Source organism: Belonocnema kinseyi, chromosome 1, assembly GCF_010883055.1.
Source record: "Belonocnema kinseyi isolate 2016_QV_RU_SX_M_011 chromosome 1, B_treatae_v1, whole genome shotgun sequence".
Classification (NCBI taxonomy): domain Eukaryota; kingdom Metazoa; phylum Arthropoda; class Insecta; order Hymenoptera; family Cynipidae; genus Belonocnema; species Belonocnema kinseyi.
The window spans coordinates 27,387,525-27,407,635 of record NC_046657.1 but is presented as its reverse complement, the minus strand read 5'-3'; the positions used below and the strand labels follow the sequence as shown (position 1 = coordinate 27,407,635).

Genomic DNA, 20,111 nt, shown 5'->3' with positions numbered 1-20,111 from the left:
AAGTTCTTAGAATATTGTAACGCTAAGTGCTTAAGATTTTATAATTTAGTAAAACGTAACTGCTATAACGTTGAAAACGCTGATCCCATGAGATCAATATCAAATGAGGTTGATATTACAATGATGTACATCGTGGGCTGGTCTAAACGACTGAACGCTAAGCGCTTTTAAAAGAGGTTAATCAAAAGGTTGATTAACCTCATTAATATTGATCTCCCCTGCTGGAAGTAAAAAGATTCAAAAAGATAGAAACATATGGATAGAAAAAGATAGAGATATTCAGTCCTTCACAAATTTACACTTTGCATCCCACAAACTATTTTTTTTTTTCTTTCCTCGCCCTATCCGTCGCGTCTACTTAGATCTATCTCTTTGTATCCCTGAATATCCCTAAGAGTTATAACTGTTTATCTTTTTCTATCCATGGTGTTCACAGCTGTGTATATTTCTCTATCACTGACTCTATCCCTTGTGGTCCCATGTGCCTATCTTTTTCTATCTTTGTTGTTCAAAAATGCCTATCTTTATCTATCCCAGACTACCTCCTATCAACGATATGTCGTTTTCATTTCTATCCATTTGAATCCATTTAAAAATGTAGTATTCTTATGAGTTTTGAAAATAATGATATATTTCGAATTTCAAATTGCCGCAAAATAGTATTAAACCAGTAAGGGTTTATACACCTAGCAAAAAAATGCCCTAGCTTTACGACTTACTAGTCGAATTTCGTACTCTGCAAAGATGTCTATTGACCCTCCAGTTATAGACGGTGCAAATTAGTTCACTTGGGTCTGACTACTGGCAACCTGTCGGTACTAAGTCAGGGATGTACGTCAACGAGCGCGCGCCTCGCTAAGGATAGACGTGGATTAGCGGAGGATTCGTTTGGATAGAACAACTAGAATTTAAGAAGATACTATCTCATATTAAAAAAATATATATAGAAATGGATTCACTTGGATAGGAAAATAGATGTTCTGAAAGATTGACAAAATTTTGGTTTACCCAACGAATAGAAAAGGACAGAGGTGAATAAGTGGAGGATTGATTTAGCTAGAAAGATTGGAATTCAAAAAGATAGGACTATCTTATATTTTTTAAAAAGCTAGAAATGGATTCACTTATATAGAATTAAAGAGGATAGACGAAATTTAAGATTGCCCAACGGATAAAAACGATAAAGGTGGATAAGCTGTAGGATTATTTAGAAAGAAAGACTGGAATTCAAGAAGATAAGGCTATCTTAAATTTTAGAAAAGATAGAACAAGATTCAGTGAGATAAGAAGATAGGGATTAAAAAAGAAAACCAAGATTTTGGATTGTCTAATGTACAGAAAAAGATAGGCGTAGATAAGCGAAGGACACATTTGGAAAGAAACAGTAGAAGAGAGATTGGGATACGATAGAGAAGGATACATGTGGACAAGTGGAGGATAGAAATTGATAGGTAGATTGGGATTCAAAAGAATAGAGGTGATTGTATATTGAAAGAAGGTTGGAAATTATCCAAGGGATAGACCTGGAATCAAGATGGATAAATCGGTTTTTTTCATTTCTAAGGCCATGAGATGAGTATAACAGTTGATCAAATCAGTTCTAAGATCAATATTTTTTCATCTATATCGAAAAATAAAATTTTGAATAACGCGTAAGTTTTTTTCGGGAAATATTCATAAATATTAAAGGATCGTTTGTGGCCTTGCAAAGAGTTGGTGGAAGAAAAAAGTTTATTTATGAAAATAATTATTATCGACGGACGCATTCAGTCTTTACAGCAGAAGTTTGACTTCTCACTTTCTCTGTCGGCAATCATGCAGTCTGTTTTACCCACAGACCCGTAGAAGTTCGAAATTGTCTACTCGCTGCGCTAGTGCTGCTCTGAAACAGCTGATATGTATGTCAGGCACGTGCTATTTAATGATTTCAATTTGTTTATTTGCATCAAAAGTGCAAAACATTAGTAGTTGGATTATTTTTGTATAATGTTCGTGAGCGATTTTTGTTGTTTTGCCCCACTTTGATCAATATAAACCTCATTACTAGCCCATTGACAACATTGCCAATTGCTTGCAGGGTTTGACGACAGCACGGTCGGTATTTCTCCAAAATAGTAACTTTTTTCAGTATTCTAATTATTTAGGACCAGAGACATATTCTTGCATGCCTTCTATTTATCGTGCCAAATTTTTAGCACGATATCTCATTCCGTGTTGACATAAGTTGGGAAAGAAAGCTTCCACTGGTATTTTCTTCAAAAAAATTTTTTTCTCAAAATTTCCACCTGAACAAAGCAGAGACGTGGACTTTATTACCTCCTCTTTCATTTCCCAAACTTTCAGAGCGATGCCTCATTTCATTTAGACGTAAGTTGGGAAAGAAAAACTGAAGACCAGGTATGGTCATGTGACCCTCTCATCACATGGCCTTAAAGATAGAAAATGATTTAAACGGATAGAGACTCTATCTATTTATTTCCAGCAGGGTCATTAGAGCAATGTTTTCAACATTATAGCAGTTAGGTTTTATTAAAATAATATCTTGAGCGCTTAGCGTTTGGCTATTTCGAGAAGCGTGAGATATATATCTTTAAAAGAACCGCCCTTTGTCTCTACCTGACATTGGCAGTTTATCAGCGCTTACGGAAGCATGTTTTGTAATCTAGGGTACTTCTCGAGCGTTTAGCATTCAGACAGTTAGACCAGTGCACGATGTATTTCATTGTAAGCTTAACCTCATTTGATATTGATTTCGCTGGGCCACCGCTTTCAACGTTATAGCAGTGTCGTTTTAATAATTTTAAATCTTGAGCGCTCACACAGTAGGAACACAATATTTTACGGTATCTTTATGACATCGTAAAGACATTTTCACGATATCGCAGTCACTTTAACGACATGGATATAGGATATTGTAAAGTTGTTCTAAAGATGTCGTAACGATGTCGTAAAGGCGTCGCAAATTTTGTACCCGCTGGATAGCCAGTGCACACAACATTTGGCGACGACTTTACGACATCGTTACGACATATTTACGACAACTTTACGACATACTATGTCCATGTCGTTAGAGTATCTTTACGATATCGTAAAGACATCGTCAGATCATACAACATATTTACGATATCGTAAATACGCCTTAACGATATGGACATTGAGCATACTAACATTACGTCATACTCGGTCGGTAACGTCGAAATCTATAAGACCATATTACTTGGTGGACTGCAAAGCATTCATTACATAGGAGTTTGACTAAAATTAATTTTTTGTAGACGAATGTAAATGAAAAATCGTGATACGGCTTTGCTTCACAAAGAGAAAAGTCATTTCTTTATTTAATTTTAGCAATTGGGGAAGTGTGCGATTTAGACTATCCATCAAGAAAAAATATAATGTGCCGTGACTGAGGTTGGGTTGCATTTTTGGGATAGTTGGTGGTCAAAATTTTTAAATTTTTGGTAGTTCGTGAAAGTGTGTTTTTCAAAGATGTCAAGAAATTGTTTTTGCACTTTGAGAAAACAAAAATTATCGAAGACTTTGATCCTTCTTAGAAATCCTATAAGACTTCTTAAAAATCCTTAAACTACCCCAACTTTTTTTGAATCTCTTCAAATTCATTGCAATAATTTCAAATCGTTCGAAATATCTCGAAATTGACTAAAATTAATTTTAATCACGTAAAATATTTAAAATATTCTTAAATTCCTTTAAATCTCTTGACAATCCTTAAAATCTTTGAGATTTTGCAAATAACTTAAAATCTTTTTAAATAACTTTTAAATTAATTGCTTAACATTCTTTAAACTCACTAAAACTTATAGAAATAATTTTAAATCCTTTTAAAATAAACTTTAGAATCCGGTCAAATCCCTAGTTATTTCCTAAAATCATTTCAACTCTTAGAAATCCTGTAACATTTCTTGATACTCCTTAAAATCTTCCGATTTTTTAAAAATTCCTTTAACTTCTTTAGAATCATTTAAAATCTTTCGAAGTTTCTCAAAATTGACTTAAATTATTTCAAATCTCTTAAAATCTTTTTAATTTTCTTAAATTCCTTTAAATCTGTTAAAAATCCTTAAAATCTTTAAATTATTTCAAATTCATTAAAAATTTTTTTGAATAACTTTTCAAAAACTCGCTTGAAATTCATTAAGACCACTAAAATTGCCTTATAATCTTAACAAATGACTTGTAAATCCTTTAACCTTTTTGAATTATTTCTGAATTATTTTTGAATCCTTTAAAACAGAACTGGAAGATTCCGCCAAGTCACTATTAATTCCTTAAAATCACTTGAATTCTTAAAAATCTCGTAAAATTTCTGGAAAATCCTTAAAGTCCCCCAAATTTTGTTGAACTCCCTTCAACTTCTTTGAACTAATTTAAAATATTGTAAAATTGACTAAAATTAATTCAAATCTTTTAAATCCAAAATCCTATAAATTTTCGTAGGCTCCTTGAAATCTCTTAAAAATTCTTAAATCAATCAATTTCTTTAAATACCTTGAAATCTCCTGAAATTCATTACATCTGTTTTAATAGCTTTTCAATAACTAGCTTGACTTTCTTTAAAATCACTCAAACTGTCGTAAAATCTTATAAAATCTCTTGAAAATCATGAAATTTTTTGCACTATTTTTGGATTATTTTTAAATCCTTTAAAAATGAATTTTAAGATTCCGCCAAGTCCTTAGTTATTAATTCCTTAACATCACTTGAGTCCTTCGAAAACCTTAAAGTCCTCCAAATTTTTTTGAACTCTCTTCCACTTCTTTGATATCATTTTAAAATTTTCAAAATTGACTAAAATTAATTAAAATCTCTTAAATCCTTAAATTTTTGTAGGCTCCTTAAAATCTCTTGAAAATCCTTAAATCATTGAATTGTTTAAATCCCTTGAATTCTCTTAAAATATATTAAAATCTTTTTAAATAACTTTTTAAATATCTTTAAAAACTTTAAAATCACTAAAACTGTCTTAAAATATTGAAATATTTCTTTTAAATCTTGAAACTTTTGAACATGATTTTTAAATCTTTTAAAAGAAAATCTTGAAACTCGTCAAGTCGCTATAGTAATTCCTTAAAATCACTTGAATTTTCAGAAATTCTTCAAGTTTCTTTTTGAAAATCCTTTAACTCCTCTAAATTTGTTTGAAATTCTTTCAACTTTTTTAAAGTAATTTAAAATGTTCGAAATTAAATTCAGGTAAATAAAATCCTTTAAATTCTCTTAAATTCCTTAAAATATAAAAAAATTACATCCCTTGAAATCTCTTCAAACTCATTAAAATCTTTTTAAATAACTTTTCAGTAATTCCCTTTACATTCTTTGAAATCACCTAAAATTCCTTAAAATTTGATCAAATCTCTTGCAAATCCTTAAACATTTTGTGAATTTTTAAAAAAATCTTTAAAATTCCAATTTTTCTGCATTATTTTTAAATCCTTTCAAATTTTTTGAAATCGTTAAAAATCTCTTGAGAAATCCTAAGATTACTTAAAGTCTTTTAAAATTTTTTAAAGTCTCTTTGATATAACTTTGTTTGATATAAAACTACTTGAAATCACTTATTATCGAAAAGTATTATGACACAAGTCTCCGGAAATTGAGGTTATAACCTTAATTACGGAAAATTATAATTTTTCGTGATGGATTGCCCAACCGCAAGTTTATTCTCTTGTGTTAAAAATTTATTTTTTATTAAAACTCACCTTTTTCATTTGCAAAATTACATCATTTTTTGAAAATTTGTCAACGGATTTTATTTAACATTTTTTTTTTTGGTTGAAATATCAACTATATTATATTTTACATTACTTCCCAGTGGACACAAAATTTGGCGACGTCTTTACGACATCGTTACGACATCTTTACGACAACTTGACGACATCCTATGTCCATGTCGTTTTGGTGTCTTTTCGATATCGTAAAGACATCGTCAGATCATACGACTTATTTACAATATCGTAAAGACACCCTAACGACATGGACATAAGATGTCGCAAAGTTGTCGTAACGATGTCGTAACGAAGTCGTAAAGACGTTGCCAAACTTTGTGCTCACTGGGTTATTAAATATTCATCTCTTTGGTTTCAAATTAACTATTTTGATGATAATCAGTCTATTTAGGGTTAAAAAGTGATAAAGTGAAAATTAACATTGTCCGTTTTTAGTTTTAAAATCGCCTATTTCAGATTAAACATGAAACATTCGGATGAAAATTCGTCTCATTTGGTTGAAAATTATTCTTGATATTTAACAATTTATCTTTTTGGTTAAATAATCATCTTTCGGTTGGAAATTTAACTAATTTGATTAAAAATTCGTTTTCCTTTTTTTTGAAAATTGATATTTTTAGCTGAAAATCCACCTGTGTTTGAAAAGTGACTTTTAAAAAAATTCTTCATCTTGTTTGCAAATTCATTTAATCTGGTTGAAAAATAAATTTTTATGATTAAAAATTAAACTACTATTTAAGGCCATGTGAAGAGCGGGTCACGTGACTAGATTACTACCATACCACACAGAGTTAAAAATTTGAGATAATAAATAAGAAGCATTAAAGAAGGTGGGTCGGGTCATTAATTATAATAATTATGAAAAAAGAAATAATTATTATTATTTAGTGCTTTTCATTTATTATCCCAAATGTTCAACTTGATCTGGCACTTTGTGTGAAAATAAGTTAGGAAATACAAAAAGTGTCGGTCATGTGGCTCACTCATTACATGGCCTTAAAAAAAATTTTATTGAAGATAAATTTTTGTACTTAAAAATGGAGTATTTTATTGAAAATTCGTGTGACAGTTGATCTTTTTTGGATCAAAGTTATATTACTTTGTTAAAAAGTTTTTTTTTTTAATTATCTTATTCAACAGAAAACTTAATTATTCCATTTTTGGTTGAAAATTGAATTTTTTTCAGTGGTAAAATTCAGTTTGTTAAATTCAGAACTACGCGAGAAAAAGTGACGAGTAATTAATATATTGAATTCTTTCTCTTTAAACTGAAAGAATTACTATTGTACCTAATGTTATAAATGATTTATGTCCTTTCATTAATAATTTGTCAGAAAAAAGCTATTTCTCATTTACTAAATTTAAATTTTCGCAGAACTCTGACCAGAACAGATCGCGCACTCAGGTGCGCACCCTCGGAATGCAGACAGCTTTCCAGATGACGTCACAACTTTACCCACTCATAGAGTCCAACCTAACCTAAAAACTTTTGACAAATCTGCAAATGTGTCAAATTGTTCTTTAAGTGACTTAGTCGTCGTGCTCGTGATACTCGTTAATAATAATAACAATTGTAGGAATAAAAATAAAACTTTGGACCTTTAAAGTATTAATTATAATGTCCATGTAAGTTGTATTCAAAATTTATGCTTGGATTCTAGTTACACGAGCTTTTAAGCCAAAAAAAAAGGTTATTTCCTAGGAAAATTACGTTGAAGATTTTGTTTACAGATCTCTTCCAAAGAAATAAGAAGATTCATTTATTCCGATTTTGAGTTTTCTATTGAATTTATAATGACAGGAAAATTCTTATTGATTAAAGAAAATTATTTATCTGGAAATTGGTTAGAAAATAACTTTTTTTGACACATAAAGAAAGGTTACAAATAGTTATTTCTTACCTTTTTTAATCAGAAATTTAATACATTTGTTGTTAGAAATCATGATGACAAATTGCCGGAAGTAGTCGCAGGATTAGAAATGCTCACAGTAGCAAATGGAGTTCCTTCAACCCCAACTATTTCAAGAAGAGTACTTCGAAAAAGAGCATCGAAGAATTATGTTTCCAATCCCCAAGGATTAAATCGAAGGTAACAAAATGTTTGGCAAATCATAATTTTCATTTTTTAACATTTTTTTAAAATTTTTTTAAAGAAAATTAACTTCTGTTGTTGGAAATTTTACTATATTGTCGTAAATTCTTTCTTTTTTGTTTATAAATAATTTTATAAATGAAAATTTAATTTTTACATTTTTAGTTGAAAATTCTGCTGCTTGGTTGAAGTTATTTATTAATAATTTATTCTTCTGGTTAAAGATTCTTCATTTCGATTAAAAATTCATCTTTTTGGCTAAAAAATAATTCTTTTTAATTAAAATTTTATTCTTTAGTTGAAAATACATACTTGATTCAAAATTAATTTTTTTTAGTTCACCTATATTCTTGAAAATTCGTGGTTGTACTACTTTGTTAAAAAAGTATTTTTTTTCTTGGATAAATTTAATATTTTTCGATTGAAAATTTAACTATGTAATTTTTTGGTGCAAATTTATTTTGCTTAATTAAAAATGGTAAAATTTCAATGTTTTTTGTATAGAAAATTAAGATTCATGCCTAAAAATTAATTTTTTTGTTTGAAAATTTCTCTTTTTTGCTTAAAAATTCAACTATTTTGATAGAAAAGTCCTTTCTTTTTTTAATTGTTTGATCTTTGGATAATTTTAATATTTTTTAATTGAAAATTTAACTATATAATTTTTTGATGCAAATTTATCTTTCTTATTTAAAAAATTATCTTTTTTGTTGAAAATTTGTCTTTTTGGGTTAAAGATTTAACTGTTTTGGAAGAAAAGTCCTTTCTTTCTTGAAAATCTTAACAATATTTTCGAAAATGCGTTTTTTTTTTAGAATTTTTTTTTAACTAAATAATTATTACATTTTTAATTAAAAATTCGACTACTCGGTTGAAGTACTCTACGAAAAATTGATTTTGATAATTGAAAATTCTTTTTTTTTGTTTAAAAAAAATCCTTTTGGTAGGAAATTCATTTTTTTAATTGAAATTTTAATTTTTTGTGAAAATTTGTCTTCCTTAGTCAAAAATAAATGCATATTTTATTGAAATTTTTTTTGTATAGAAAATTAAGATTTTTGCTTAAAAATTCTTTTTTTTTTTTTACTAAAAATGTAACCTTAATTATATTTTTCGAAAATGCGTTCTTTCTTGGTGTAAAATTAATTTTTTTAACTGAATATTTGACTATTACATTTTTATTTTAAAAATCTACGACTTAGTTGATGTACTCTATTAAAAATTAATTTTTTTGGTTGAAAATTCTTAATTTTTGTTTAAAAAAATCTTTTTTAATGAAAAATTAATTTTATTTTTGAATGAAAATTTAAATTTTTAATTTGATGTCAACATTTTTTTTTTTAAATTTTATCTACAGTTTTGAAAATTCGTTTTTTCGGCTTGAAAATTTAACTATTTTGGTTGAAAATTCATTTATTTGGTTTGAAATTTAAATATAATGTCGGAAAATTGGTTTTTTGTTTGTTTAAAATCATTTTTTTTCACTACAAATTTAACTATTAAATGTTAAGTTAAAAATTCTGCTACTTGATTAAACCGCTTGGTTAACAAAATATTTTCAGGTTGAAGATTCTTAATTTTGGTAAAAAATTCTTGAAAATTCGGTTCTTTTTTTTTTAGAAAATTAATCCCCTTATTTCGAAATTTATGTTTTTGTTTAAAATTCAATTATTTCAGCTAAAGATTAATCATTTTAGTTGAAAATTCATTAATGATTGAAAAATGAATTATTTTGTGGAAAATTCTTTTTTTTTTTATTTGGAAATTAATTTTGTTAACTCAACATTTAACCGTTTCTTCTTTGGTAAAATATTTATCTTTTTCAGTTGAAAATTTAAGTATTTTGTTGATAATTAGTTGTTTTTTTCGTAGAAAATTAATCTTATTTTAAAATAGATTTTTTTGTTTAAAATTCAATTATTCCAGTTAACTATTTATCATTTCAGTTGAAAATTCAGTACTTTGGTTGAAAAATAAATTTTTTTTTGTTGAAAATTCGTCTTTTTTCATGAAAATTAATTTTGTTTTTAACTGAAAATTCATTTACTTGGTTACAAAATTCATGTATTTTTTGGAAAATTCGATCTTTTTTAATTGACACGTAATATTTTCGGTTTAAACTATAACTATTTCTGTTAAAAAAAAAATTGGGTTGAAAATAATTAGTTTTCTTAACTTAAAATTCAACTATTCTATTTTTGTTTAAAATGCGTCTTAATGAAAAATTCATCTTATTAGTTAAAAATTTAACGATCTGTTGAAAATTCTTTTTTTAAATTAATACTTATATATTTTTAACTCAACATTTAAAGATTTAAATTTATGTTGAAATTTTTGCATTTTTAGCTTAAAATTAATTTATTTTGTTAGAAATTCATCAGTTTGGTTGAAATTTTGTTTTAATTACTATTTTTTAATTTTTTTTATTTAAAAATAAATATTTTCAACTGCAAATTTAACGTCCATTTTTGTTGAAAAATCGTATTTTGTTGATAATTCGTCTCCTTGTGTAGAAAATTAATTTTTCTGGCTTAGAAACTCATATTTTCTATTGAAAATTTATTGTTGGTTGAAAATAAATTTCTTTAACAGAAAAGTTTTTGTTGAAAATTCATCTCTTTGCTTAAAAATTTAACGATTTTTTTAGTAATTCATTTGTTTTTTTGTTTTTTTTTTTGAGTCAAAAATTAATTTATCTGGAAATTTAAATTTTCTAATTTTTGGTTAAATATTTATTTTTAACAATTTGAAAATTCAGCGTTTTGATAGAAAACTCGTGTATTTTGTTGATAATTCTTTTCAACTATTTCAACTATTTTATTCAATTTTTAAACGATTTAATTGAAGCAAAATATTAAAAAGTAAACAATTTGAAATTTAAAACTCAAAATGAAAAATTTGTTTTGGAATTATAAGTATATTTTAAAACGAATAACAATTTGTAGAAAATCCTGCAAATTCAAAAAAAAACTCTTCAAATTTTCCCGGATAGTTTTTAATGATTTTGGAATTTCTTATAATCTTTTTGAATGCTCTGTTGAAATAATTTTTCAAAATGAAAAATCAGTTTCAATTTTTCTAGGAATTTTAAGAAAATATTTTTATTCATTTAAAATATTTGAAATCATTTCAAGTTCTAAATTAATTGTTTATCTTTCTGAAAATTCTAAATATCTCTTAAAATTACTCTAATTTTTTCTAAAAATAATAAGTCTTCAATTTCTATTTATAAATCCAAATTGTAAGGCAATTTTTTTTTTAATTCTCAGGATTTTCTAAAAGTTTTAGGACAAATTTAATTAATTGGAAAAAATTAAAAAGAACTTCTAGATTTCTCAAGATTTTGAATTACAATTTTAAAGCTTTTCAAGGATGCTTAAACTATTTGAAATGAAAATAATTGAACTTCTAATTTAAGAAGTTTTAAGTTGAAAAAAATTTTAATTTCAAAATTTTTAATAGCCCAAAATAACTGAATAAAATAATTTTGGAAATTCTGAAAGTTCGTTGATTGATTCTTTAATTTAGATTATTGAAAATGTTTTTTTTTTTTTTAACAAAGCATTAAATTCAAATATTAATTGTCTACTCAAAGAAAAGAATTACGAACAAAATAAACAAGTTTTCCACAAAAACGCTGAATTTTCAATTTGTAAAAAAAAAAATTTAACCAAAAATCTGAGAAGTTAAATTTTCAGATAAATTAATTTTTACTAAAAAGAAAAACGATTTAACAAAAAATTATTGAACTTTGAAGCTAAAAAGATGTCCATAAATCTTTAACAAAATAGTTTTAAGAGGGTGAACTTTTAAACAAATAGTTAAATTTTCACGCAAAGAGATGAATTTTCAAATAAAAATATAAATTTTAAACAAAACAAAAATTCCAAAAAACAGTTACATTCTCAAACAAAGTAATTAATTTTGGAACTGAAAAAAGATTAGTTTGAAACCAAAAAGAGAATAGTTAAATTTTCTATTAAGTAAATTAACTTTCAACATAACAAAGAATTTCGACCAAATTTATGAATTTTTAACCAAAAAAGTGCTAAACTTTCATCATAAATTTAAATCTTTAAATAAAAAAGAAATTTTCAACAAGCTAGTTAAATTTTTAATTAAAAAAATATATTAATTCTCAACAAGATAGATAAATTTTTAAATGATAAGATGAATTTTTCATTGAAAAAGACGAATTTTAAACAAAAATGGAATAGTTGAATTTTAAGTTAAGAAAACTAATTATTTTTAACCCAATTTTTTTTTAACAAAGTGATAAATTTCCAATTAAATGATGAATCTTTAACAGAAATAGTTATATTTTAAACCGAAAATATTACGTGTCGATTAAAAAAGATCGAATTTTCCAAAAAATACATGAATTTTGTAACCAAATAGTTAAATTTCAGTTTAAAAAATTAATTTTCATGAAAAAAAAACGAATTTTCAAGAAAATAGTTCATTTTTCAACCAAAGTAATGAATTTTAAACTGAAATGATAAATAGTTAACTGAAATAATTGAGTTTAAAAAAAATATCTATTTTAAAATAAGAATAATTTTCTATGAAAAAAAAAACCAACTAATTATTAACAAAATACTTAAATTTTTAATTGAAAAAGATAAATATTTTACCAAAGAAGAAACGGTTAAATGTTGAGTCAACGAAATTAATTTCCAAATAAAAAAAAAAAATTCAACAAAATATGTCTGTAATAGTTAAATATTCAGTAAAGAAATTTTATTTTACACCCAAAAAAGAACGCATTTTCGAAAAATATAATTAAAGTTACATTTTTAGTAAAAAAAAAGTTAAATTTGAGATAATATTTCAAAAAAAACGAATTTTCAAGAAAATAGATGAATTTTGAAAAAAGAATCTTAATCATTAATTATATAGTTAACTTTTTATTTGAAAAAATTTAATTTATACAAAAAACAAATTTTCCGATTTTTAAGCAAGAACCTTAATTTTCTATATATAAAAAAAATGTTAATAAAATATGCATTTATTTTCAACTAAGAAGGACAAATTTTTACAAAAAATTTAAATTTTAGTTAAAAAAAAAAAAGAATTTTCAGTAGAGTACTTCAACCGAGTAGTCGAATTTTTAACTAAAACTGTAATAGTTAAATATTCAGTTAAAAAAATATTATAGTTCATTTTTCCAGCAAAGTAATGGATTTTCAACTAAAATTATAAACCTTTAACTGGAATATAATAATGGAATTTTAAACCAGAAGGTAAATTTTTAAATAAAATTAATATAAACGGAAAAACGCATTTTTGTCAAAATAGCTGAATCCTGAACCAAACTAAGTTAATTTTTTAGCAAAATAGTTGAATTTTAAACTGAGTAAAATTCGATTTTTTTAGAAAAAGAGACAAATTTTGAAAAGAAAGAGCCGAATATATTTCGAACAAAAAATTACTTTTCAACCAAACAATATAAATGAATTCTAAACAAAATGCATAAATTTCTATCCAAAATAGATGAATTATTAACGAAATTTAGAAAACAGTGGATTTTACAACCCGAAAAGTTGAATTTTTAACAAAAAATTTCTTTTTTAACGAAGAAAAATGAGTTAAAAAAAAAATATACAAAAAATTTGAACTCAAGAGACGAGTTCTCAACAAAATTCAGGAGTTTTCCGAAACAGTTGAATTTTCAACTCGTAAAGAATAACTGTTTAACTAAAAATGGAAACTTTAAATTTTCAGATAAATTAATATCCATTTCCAAAAAAAGGAATAATCAAGAAAATAGTTGAATTTTTAAGTCAAAAAGGAGACCAAACATTTTGAAAAAAGTCATTTAAAATAATGAATTTTTACATTTTAAATTTAAAAGGGTTAGAAGTTGAAAATCTTTGATAAAAAAAAAACAGTTTTATTTTATCAACAGTTAATATAAATAAATAAACAATTTTTAAAATGGATCTGTACTTTAATTATTAAAAACTGAACAATAATTGATTGAATAAAACGATTCTAAATCGTAATTTAAGGCTTTTATTAAACTAAAAATATTCCTTCTGTCTAAATTCTTCAATTTTTAACCGATTTAATTAAAAATTTTTAAATAAATCAAATTTAAAGTGTTCTATTAAAAAAAAAAGTTTAATTTGTAAGCAAGATTGTTCAATTTTGATGTATAACTAATAATTGAAAACGTATTATTTGTGGAAAAAAATTGAGTAATTCTAAGAGATATTTGGAAGTTTTAAAAAGATTTAAAATTAATTTAAAACTCAAAACGATATCAAGTAATTTAAATTAAATTTAAATTTTTTTCTCGCTCATTCTAAACATATTTCAAAATGAATAAAATATTTCCTACAATTCTGTTAAAATAATTTTTCAAAATGAAAATAGAAAATATATTTTCAACAAAGAAAAAAGAGACTTTTCAATGTAAATTTTAAATGGATTCGGTGATATATAAGATAAATTTTTTAATAAGATTAATATAAACGGAAAAACACATTTTTGACCTAAATAGCTGAATCCTTAACCAAACCAAGTTCATTTTCTAATAAAATAGTTAAATTTTAAACTGAGCAAAATTCGATTTGCTTAGAAAAAGAGATAAATCGTAATTTAAGGCTTTTATTAAGTTAAAAATATTCCTTCTGTCTAAATTATTCAATTTTTAACCGATTAAATTAAAAAAATTTTTAATAAATCAAATTTAAAGTGTTCTATTAAAAAAAAAGTTTAATTTCTAAGCGAGATTGTTCAATTTTGATGTATAACTAATAATTGAATACGTATTATTTGTAGAAAAAAATTGAGTAATTCTAAGAGATATTTAGAAGTTTTAAAAAGATTTAAAATTAATTTAAAACTCAAAACGATATCAAGTAATTTAAATTAAATTTAAATTTTTTTCTCGCTCATTCTAAACATATTTCAAAATGAATAAAATATTTCCTACAATTCTGTTAAAACAATTTTTCAAAATGAAAATAGAAAGAGTTGAATGTATTTTCAACAAGAACAAAAAATGACTTTTCAATGTAAATTTGATATGGATTCGGTGAAATATAAAAATTGCAGCCCTGATCAATCGGAGGGTGAAAATGTAATTGTGAAATAAAAAATGTTGAAGATGCAGCCAGAGACCAAAGAAGAGGACCTTCAGCGAAATGGAGAGCGAGGAAGACGTGAAGGTTTACTACCTGGACAAATCAGTAAAAAGGTCGCCCAACACTCTTGAAACCATCTTCGAGGAAGATGAGAAAACGAGTGACGACTCTCACTCCCAGCAGCCGCAAATGAGCGCAAAGCGATTCAAGAGAACGATAAATTTCCAGACAAAACCGAGCGACACCAAGCAAAAGAAGAGACGCTTAAAAATTAAAAAAGCCTTCGGTTCGAAATTTTTCAGGCCACGACGAATGGACATAAAGGATGTCTTGAAAAAATTAGAACTCATTCGATCAAGTTCGCCGGTGGAGGTGGAACGCGAGGAACGTGTCGCGTGAATTTTTCAATTATCTCTCATAATTTTAAGGCAATTTAAGTAAGCATTTAAGAAATAACTTTTTTATAATGTCAATTATTATTATTTTTTTTTTTTTCTATTAAAATGTGATAATAATTATTTTCTAATCTGCTCAAAAATCTTGAGAGAGAGAGAGAGAGAGAAGGCCAAGATTTATAAATTGTTCCGTTTCTTCACGATCTCTTTCTATTCTTTTCTAGGAAAACAACACAAATGTACAGTTTCATGCAGCACAGTAAAACAATAAGTTGCAATATCACCAATTTTCGATTTTTATCAATCAGCATTTATCGAATTTTCGATAAAATTCCCGAAATTTTCTTGAAATCTTTTTGGATTTTGAGAAAAAAATTGTTATATTTTCATCAAAAAAAAGAATTCGTTTTTTACTAAATAGGAAAATTAGAAAATAGTTAAATTTTTTATTAAATTTTCTAATTTGATACAAAACTGTTAAATTTTAAAACGGAAGAAAACTCATTTTTAATCAAAATAGTTGAGTTTTCAACAAAAAAGTTAATTTACTACTGAAATTATGAAGCCAAAAAGGATAATTTTCTACTAAATAGGTAAATTTTAAACCAAATAGTTAAATTTAATATGAAAATGTTAAATTTTAAAGCGAAAATACTAATTTTCTTTAAAATATTTTTATTTTCTACACGAAAATATGAATTGTCAACATAATAATTAAATCCTGATTAAAAGCAGATTAATTTGCATCAAAAGATTTTCATTTTCTGTATAACAGTCGTTTTTTGCAAGCAAGAAGATTAATTGTGTACAAAAAAAATTTTCAGCAAAATTGTTGAATTTTGAAGGCAGAACGACATCCTCTGAAAAATATAAATTTTCAATAATAAAGTTCATTTTCAAAGCAGGAATTGAATTTTCTACCAAATTGGTGTATTTTTTTTTATCAAGGAAATATGCATTTTTAACAAAGAAAGTTAATTTACAATCAAACAGTTGTATTTTCAACTAGAAAGAATTAATTTTTAACAAAAAATTGAATAGTTGCATTATTAGTTTGAAAAAAAATTAATTCACAACTAAAAAGAAACGAACTTTCACCAGGAAGGTAACTTTTTCACCAAAGAGTAAAATTTTAAAATAAATAGTTCGATTTTCAACCAAATTGCTTAATTTTTACCAAAATATTGAGTATTAAAAAGACTCATTAACAAAACAATTGAATTTTCTACTAAATAGGAAAATCATAAAATAAATGGTTGAATTTTTAAACAAATTTTTTAATTTGATATAAAACTTAAAAATTTTTAAGCCAAAAAGACTAATTTCTAAACAAAATCGTTGAATTTTCTACCCAAAAATATAAATTTGTAATAAAAAAGTTTATTTACAACTAGAATTATAAATTTGGATGTTTAAATTATTAAAAAAAAAATTGAATTTTTATTTAAGAAGCGTTCAGTTGAAAATTTTTTTAATTTTTCAATATTTGATGTTTCTAACTTAAAATTATATAATTTTGAAAATTTTAAAGTTAATTTATTGATTTTTTATTCTAGAGCATTGAAAATAATAACACGGATTTATATATTTTAATATTGAAAAATGTTAGTACCTTTAATTTTATATGCCTAAATTATTGAGCATTTGAATACATTTTTTAACAAAAAAGTTAATTAACAGCTAGTTGCTTTTTCAACTAAAATTATGAATTTTCAACCAAAAAAAAAAGAATTTTTCACAAAGTAGTTCAACTTTAATGCAAGTAGACGATTTTTTAGTCAAACATAATAAATACATTTGCAACCATATACTCGAATTTTCATTTCGAAAAGATTAATTTGCAATAAAAATATAAATTTTCCACCAAAAATATCATAATTACATTTTCAGTTAACCAAATTAATTTGCAACTAAAAGGAAACGAATTTTCTAGAAAATAATTAAATTGTCAATCAAGTAGTCAAATTTTTAATGAAAAAGCGTTACTTTTTTAACAAAATATTTTCATTTTGAAGAAACTAATTAAATTGTATATTAAGATGTGATAATTTTTTCTAATATGCTGAAAAGTCTGTGAAAGAACGCAAGATTCACTATAATAAAAATTCTTTTGAATTTTAACAAAAAAATAGTTATATTTTCAATTAAAATCATGATTTTTTTACAAATTAGTTCAATTTTGATGCAAGTAGTTGATTTTTCAAACAAAAAAAGATCAATTTTCAATTAAAAATCCAATTTTTTCAACCAAAACAGGTAATTCGAAAATAAAAAGAAACGAATTTTCAATAAAATAGTTTAATTTTCAACCAAATAAACGAATTTTCAATCCAGAAAGAAATTTTTTAAGACGATTAATTTTCTACCAAAAAAGAAATTTTCAACCAACTAGTTGACTTTTCAATTAAAAAAAAAAAATTTTCGAAAAAAAAATGAAATAGTTAAGTTTTCAAGGAAAAAATTCTTTTTCAATATTTTAAACAAAATAATTAAAATTTCAGCCAAATAGTTTCATTTTATACTGAACTTCTGATTTTTCAAGAATTTTCTAAACAAAAATAAGGATATTTAACAAAAAAGTTAATTTACAACTAAAATTATAAATTTAAAAAAAATTATCAAGCAGTTTAACGATAATCCAAGTATAATTTTTGATGTTAAAAAACTTTATTTCGAACCAAATACTTGAATTTTTATTTAGAAAAGATCAATTTTCAATTAAAAATAAAAATTTTTAATAAAAAATGATATGCTTGCATTTTTAGTTAAAATAAATTGATGTTCAGCCAAAAGGAAAGGAATGTTGAACAAAGTAGTTAAATTTCAACCAAATAGACGCGCTTTTAAACAAAAAGGTATTTTTAAGAGGATTAATTTTCTACCAAAACAGAAGAATTTTCAACTAAATAGTTGAATATTCTACTCAAAAATATATATCTTCAAACAAAATTTTAAATTATTTTTCTACAAAATAATTGCATTTTCTTCCAAAAAATACCAAATTTTAACAAAGAAAGTTAATTTTTTACTAAATAGGTAAATTATTATATAATAATTCATTTTTTAAACAAATATTTTAATTTGGTACGAAAATGTTAAATTTTAAAGCCAAAATACTCATTTTTAACTAAATACATGAATTTTCTATCAAATAGTGAAATTTTCAACTTGAAAAACTCAATTTTTAATTAAAAATATAAATTTTACACGAAAATTTAGTAGCTACATTTTTAGTTAAAAGAGATTAATTTATTTAAGCAAAAAGAAACGATTTTTAAACAAAATAGTTCAATTTTTAACCAAATAGTTTCATTTAATACTAAACTTTTATATTCTTATCCAGAAAAAATCAATTTTCAATTAAAAAAGTAAATGTTTATCTAAAAATGAAAGACTTACATTTTTAGTTAAAAGACATTAATTTTCAACCTAAAAGAAACGAATTTTCAACATAATAGTTCAATTTTCTACCAAAATCCGAGAATAATTTCTTATATTGAACAAAATTAAATTTAAGTAGATATTTTTTCAATAAAAAACTTAATTTTTAACCAAATACATGCATTTTTAACTATATAAGATCAATTTTCGATTTTAAAAAAGTAATCAAAAATGGAATCGTCAAATTTGCGGTAAAAAAAATTAATTTGCAAGAAAAAAAAACGAATTTTCTAAAAATCAATTAATTTTTTAATCAAGAAGATTAATGAAAGCTGAAAATGATAAGTTTTTAACAAAAATTTTCTACAAAACAATTGGATTTTTACCTGAAAATATGAATTTTGAAAAAAGAAAAAAGTTAAATTCTCATTAAAAATAGATTTATGTCCAACAAAAGTTATGCATTTTCTGCATAAAAGATGATTTGTTGAACAAAAAATTAATTTGATACAGAAACAGTTTTCAACAAAATTGTTGATTTTTGAAACCCCAAAGACATGTATGCGTTTTCAACAAAAGGCTTAATTTGTAATCCAACAGTTGCATTTCCAACCAAAATGTGATCAATTTCAAATCCAGAAAGTAGAAATTTGTGACTAAATAATTGAATTTTCAACTAAAAAAAAAAAAAAAAAATTGAAAAAAAAATGGAATAGTTCAATTTTCAAGGAAAAACCTTATTTTTCAACATCTTAAACAAAATAGTTGAATTTTCTTCCTAAAAATATTAATTTTTGCAAGGAAAGTTAATTTTCTACTAAATAGGTAAATCTTAAATAAATAATTTAATTTTTAAAAAAATAGTTAAATTTAATATGAAAATGTTAAATTTTAAAGCCAAAAATACTAATTTTCTTTAAAATATTTTAATTTTCTACTCGATAATATGAATTCTCAATGAAAAAGTTAAATCCTCATTAAAAGTAGATTAGTTCTCATCAAAAGAGGTTAAATTTTCTACTAAATAAGGAGATCATAAAATAAAGAGTTGAATTTTTAAACAAGTCTTTAAATTTGATGCGAAACTTTACAATTTTAAAGACAAAAAGACTAATTTCTAACCAAAATCGATGAATTTTCTACACATCAAGCTCTCAATCCAAATCTCTAGCGGAGAGTTCCTCATCTTCAGAGTCAACCGGCAAAATAATTTTTAATTCAAAAAAAATTTAAAACAACTTCTAGATTTCTCAAGATTTCGAAACAAATTTTGAATCTTTCCAAGGTTGTTTAAACTATTAAAAAAAAATTGAATTTTTATTTAAGAAGCGTTCAGTTGAAAATTTTTTCAATTTTTCAATATTTGATATTTCTAGCTTAAAATTCTTTAAAAATATATAATTT

General features: G+C 24.4%; 1 protein-coding gene across 2 annotated transcripts; it reads left to right on the top strand.

Moving 5' to 3' along the window:
• The first annotated feature begins 7,229 nt into the window (after window positions 1-7,229).
• On the top strand, window positions 7,230-15,613 carry LOC117169595. 2 transcript variants are annotated; one of them, XM_033356054.1, is made up of 3 exons: window positions 7,230-7,373; window positions 7,685-7,837; window positions 14,961-15,613. In XM_033356054.1, the coding sequence occupies exons 1-3, from the start codon at window positions 7,366-7,368 to the stop codon at window positions 15,328-15,330; spliced, it is 531 nt and encodes a 176-aa protein (XP_033211945.1). In that variant the 5' UTR covers window positions 7,230-7,365; the 3' UTR covers window positions 15,331-15,613. The 2 variants fall into 2 exon arrangements, with proteins under 2 accessions (XP_033211945.1, XP_033211939.1); XM_033356048.1 differs by having other exon boundaries at window positions 14,955-15,613.
• Window positions 15,614-20,111: the final 4,498 nt, after the last annotated feature.